Genomic DNA, 4776 nt, shown 5'->3' on the forward strand with positions numbered 1-4776 from the left:
CCATGGTGTCTGCTGAGAAATCTGCACATAGTCTTATCAAGCTTCCTTTGTATGTGGTGGATCACTTTTCTCTTGCTGCTTTCAGGATTTTCTCTTTGTCTTTGACATTTGATAATCTGATTATTAAGTGTCTTTGCATAGGTCTATTCAGATCTATTCTGTTTGGGGTATGCTGCACTTCTTGGATCTGTAATTTTATGTCTTTCATAAGAGATGGGAAATTTTCATTGATTATTTCCTCTATTTTTGCTTCTGCCCCTTTTCCCTTCTCTTCTCTTTCTGGGACACCCATGACACATACATTCATGTGCTTCATGTTGTCGTTCAATTCCCTGAGATGTTGCTCATATTTTTCCATTCTTTTCCCTATCTGTTCTTTTGTGTGTAGGATTTCAGGTATCTTGTTCTCCAGTTCCTGAGTGTTTTCTTCGCCTCTTGAGATCTGCTGTTGTATGTCTCCATTGTGTTTTTCATCTCTTGTGTTGTGTCTTTCATTTCCACACATTCTGCCAGTTATTTTTTCAAACTTTCAATTTCCGCCTTATGTTCGCCCAGTGTTTTCTTTATAGCCTTCATCTCTTTTGCCATATCTTCCCTGAACTCATTGATTTGGTTTTTTATTTGATTTAGCATATCTCTTTGAAAATATTTAATAGATTGTTTCATTAAAGTGAAAAACTATCTCAACTGTATCTTGATTGAGGTGTAAATTTTTCCTCTGACTGGGCCATATCTTCATTTTTCCTAGTGTAGATTGTAGTTTTCTGTTGTCTGGCATCTGGTTTCCTTGGTTACCCCAGTCAGATTTTCCCAGACCAGAATGGGTTCAGATCTCAGAATTGGGTTATATTCCATTTCAAGTCTCCCTACGAATGTATCTTAAAGATTGACAGCCTTTCCTGTGAGATCTCTAGCTGCTATGTTTTTCCTAACCTGCCCAGTAGGTGGCACTTGTCAGCCCATCACTCCCAACTGGTGTAAGGAGGTGTGGCCTCTTTAGTTTCTGTTTTGGCTATTTTCCCCCAGGCTCTGGGGTCTGGTTCTGATGGGAAGGCCTGTAGTAAAGCTGGGCCCCACTTCCTTCTTCTTAGGGAAGATACACCCCCTAGGGAGTTATCTTCTGCATTTGAATAGCAACTTTGTCTCTCTGACTCTGTTAACTCCACCCCTGTCTGGGTCAGAGAGCTGCAAACTGAAAATGGCTGAGGCTTTCCCACTGAGAAAGGTTGAGAGAGAGAAAAAGGGACAGAAAGCCCCCTTTCCGAGCCAGGCTGAGCTATATTCACTTGTTCAGAGAGTGCTGCTTTCTACCACAGCGAGGTTTTGCAGCTCAGCCTGCCATTGGGGGAGGGGGCTCCCAGTGAAGTTCTGCAGTTTTTACTTACAGATTTTGTGCTGCAATCCCAGTCATTCCTCCCAAGCCAGGTAGGTGTACAATATGTGGACAGTCATGGTTGTCCCCCAGCAGTTTTTCCAGATTATTTACTAGTTGTTACTGGTTGTTTATTAGTTGCTCCAGGGGACTAACTAAATTCCACTCCTCTCTATGCCGCCATCTTGCCCCCTCTCCAATACTACCCATTTTGAGCACTGAGAATCTTCTGGATAATGTGATAAGTATTTTACATTCAATATCACATTTCACTCTTGTAGATGAGTGTTTCATCTCCATTTTATTTTATCATATCTTTATTTTTTAAACTTCATATGCAAAGATTGAATTAGTCATATCCCACATGTCACAGTATACTATTATTGTCATTAGTCCAGCAAGGTTCCTTTCTTGTAATAATTACTTATTAATTTCCTTTTTCCCCCAGCACATGACAATATGATAATTCTCTTTCTTCACTACAAATATGATTCTCTCTTGTGTATTTAATACATATATTTTTATTTATATGGGTTGTTGCAGAATGTGTATTGTTGATTTATATTTGCATAATTTAATTTTTAAATAGTATTTGTTGTATATCTCATACTATTTTTCTTTTCAATTAAATACTATGGTTTTAAAACCCATTGTAATTGCTGTTATGCAGTACATCCAATCCAATTTTTGCTGAATATTTCACTGTGTGCAGGCATTTACAAATTTGCTCTCCTAAGGGTGAGCATCCAAAGATGCATCAATTCCCCAATAACACAAGTGATACTTTAGTGAAGACTGTTCTACATATTGTAGAGCTGAATGTGTTTTAATTTTTTATTTCTTCTTTTTTATAGAAAAAAGAAAAAGTTTCCTGCTATCATCTCTACTAGTTAAATTTAGACTAGTAGTTTTAGCCAGTAAAACTTGACGAGAGAAAGAAATTAGAAATATAAATAATTTGAAAGACATAAAACTGATATTAGCAAATACGATTGTATCAGGAGCAACACCAAAATCAACTGAAGACTGGCAAAAATTTAAAATTTGACAACATTCTTTTGGTGAAGCCATGTTGCTGGTGGATGTGGAAAATATTACACCCCTTACTGAGGGCCATTTGGTAGTAACTGTCAAAATTACAAATATATTTCCCTTTTAACTCAGCATACCCACCTCTGAGAATTTACTCTGGGGATTTATAATGGAGCACCATAAAAGTGTAGGTTACTCTTGGCAGCATTGTTTGCAAGAGCAAAGATTGGAAATAGCCCAAGCATCCATCAGCAGGGGTGTCCTAATACCAATTATGGAACACTCGGGGAGTGCAGTCTGCACTTGTTAATAAAATGTTGAAACACTTCCTACCGTTGGTGAATTGCTGCTGCCCTCGGCTCCTGAGTGACTTCTCTCCTCTGCCTGCCCTATCCTCTCCCCAGGATCTCCTAGCTCCATGCTATTCAACTAAAAGGTTAAAGCCTAGCATAGGAGAGAGACTCCAGGAATCTCTTCCATCCCCTAGGCTAGAATTTATTCTGACTGGTCAATCAACCTACCAGAAGTCCCACATCTGGAGTTTTGCCATTGACTTCACCTTGAGCCTCCAAAGAGCCCAAACATACTCTTTGGATGATTACCATATTTGGCTTCAGGAAGCCTTCTGAGGTTTCTAAATTTTAGCCCTTGTCCCAGCCCTTATGCCTCTCCAAGAAAATCCTCATGTTGTCACTCATAATTGTAGTCACACAAGACTTTGGCTCTGAACAGATCCATGAGATGCCAGGAAAGCAGATGGTTGGGGAGTAATTGGGGGCCACCACAGACACATGCTGAGTTCTGTGGGCATCACTGAAGGGTAAGTATTTTCACTGAGCCTGGATTAAATGAAAATATCCAGCATGCAATTCTACTGGGAAGTTCTTAAGTTCTCGCTCTCTTAAAAAATTTTTAATTAAATTAAAAACAGCCTCAAGGGGGCTCGGGCTGGGGCAGCGGTGGGGCGGGCGCGTTGCTGGGTCGCGTCTGCCTGCGCCGGCCGCGGCGGAATGAGCGGGTCGGCGCCGCCGGGGGCCGCGGGCGGTTCGGGCGGGATTCGGGGGCTGCGGGTGGACGGGCTGCCCCCTCTGCCCAAGAGCCTCAGCGGGTTGCTCAACTCCTCGTCGGGCGGCGGCGCGTCGGGGGGCTGGCGGCACCTGGAGCGGCTGTACGCACAGAAGTCCCGCATCCAGGACGAGCTGAGCCGCGGGGGCGCGGGGGGCGGCAGGGGCCGAGCCGCGGCGGTGCCCCCTAAGCCCCCCAACCTGGACGCCGCGCTGGCGCTGCTCCGCAAGGAGATGGGAAGAAGAATATGAAGGAAGAGACAAATGAAAAATAGGAACAAAAATGATTGGCAGTACAGAAAGCTGTGCATTGTGTACATGATTTTGGCCACTCTTCAACATGGTTGGCCTCCGACAGCTGGACATGTCCTTGCTCTGTCAACTGTACAGCCTCTACGAGTCAATTCAGGAGTATAAGGGTGCCTGCCAAGCGGCCGCCAGCCCAGACTGCACTTATGCTCTGGAAAATGGCTTCTTTGAGGAGGAGGAAGACTATTTCCAGGAGCAGAGCGCTCTCCAGGATGGGAGGGAACGAGGGGCTCCGCGGGACTTGTCGCTGCCTGTCTCCCCCCTCTCCAGCAGTGACTGGATTCTGGAGTCCATCTAGAGGGCCTCAGGAGGAAGGCGACTGTTGGGGAAACCCTTACCACTGGATAGACTCTCCTCTCCCAAATGCATCTTTCCAGAGAGCTGCTCTGCCATTCCGTTGTGGACGGTCCTCAGGCACGTGGGATGGTGCTGCCAGTTTAATGTGGAGGCAGGAAGCTCTCCGTTGACGCATGGTGGCAGTCTGTGTTGATGGTCAGAGTTTCTGCTCAGGCAGACCTAGTGGAATGGCCATATCCCCGGCACCCCTGTATTGAGGCACTGCTGCTGAGGATTTATGATGATGTATGAGAGGATCCTCGTCAGACATCTTAGTGGGTGCTAGTTACCTCCTCACAGATGGTAGCTTATTTACACCCTCTTTCTTGTAGGGTTCCTGCCTGGCTTGGGATGTATAAAAACTGAAATTTCACTGCTCCCTTTCCTCAGTTCATTCTACAGCTTTTCTTGCTATTTAAATGAGCTTTTAAGCCTCCTGGTTAAGCTTTATTTATTTGCGACACTAAACTGTCCAGGTGACTCAGTGAAAGCTTTTTACTAATAAAACATTTCAGATTACACCAGTCAACTGCCTTTTCTGAATCTATCAAAAAGCTTTATATCATTCATTGTCCATCAGATATAAGTGGAAGGAAGATAATATGCAGATATGTTGAATGACAAAAAACACAAATGGGTAAGCTAATGTTTTGTATCATTCAT

At 43.8% G+C, this 4776-nt stretch overlaps 1 protein-coding gene across 1 annotated transcript; it reads left to right on the plus strand.

Annotated features, from left to right (window-relative positions):
* Positions 1-3414: 3414 nt before the first annotated feature.
* LOC119515747 (protein FAM89A) lies at positions 3415-4776 on the plus strand. The gene is made up of 2 exons (XM_037811887.1): positions 3415-3702; positions 3809-4776. Exons 1-2 carry the CDS (start codon positions 3415-3417, stop codon positions 4073-4075), a joined length of 555 nt encoding a protein of 184 aa, XP_037667815.1. The 3' UTR covers positions 4076-4776.

This window comes from Choloepus didactylus, chromosome 19 (genome assembly GCF_015220235.1).
Source record: "Choloepus didactylus isolate mChoDid1 chromosome 19, mChoDid1.pri, whole genome shotgun sequence".
Classification (NCBI taxonomy): Eukaryota; Metazoa; Chordata; class Mammalia; order Pilosa; family Megalonychidae; genus Choloepus; species Choloepus didactylus.

Coding starts and splice junctions, on each gene's coding strand:
- LOC119515747 (XM_037811887.1), top strand. CDS start 3,415: ATGAGCGGGTCGGCGCCGCCGGGGGCCGCGGGCGGTTCGGGCGGGATT. Junction 3,703..3,808: donor TGGCGCTGCTCCGCAAGGAG/ATGGGAAGAAGA, acceptor CCACTCTTCAAC/ATGGTTGGCCTCCGACAGCT.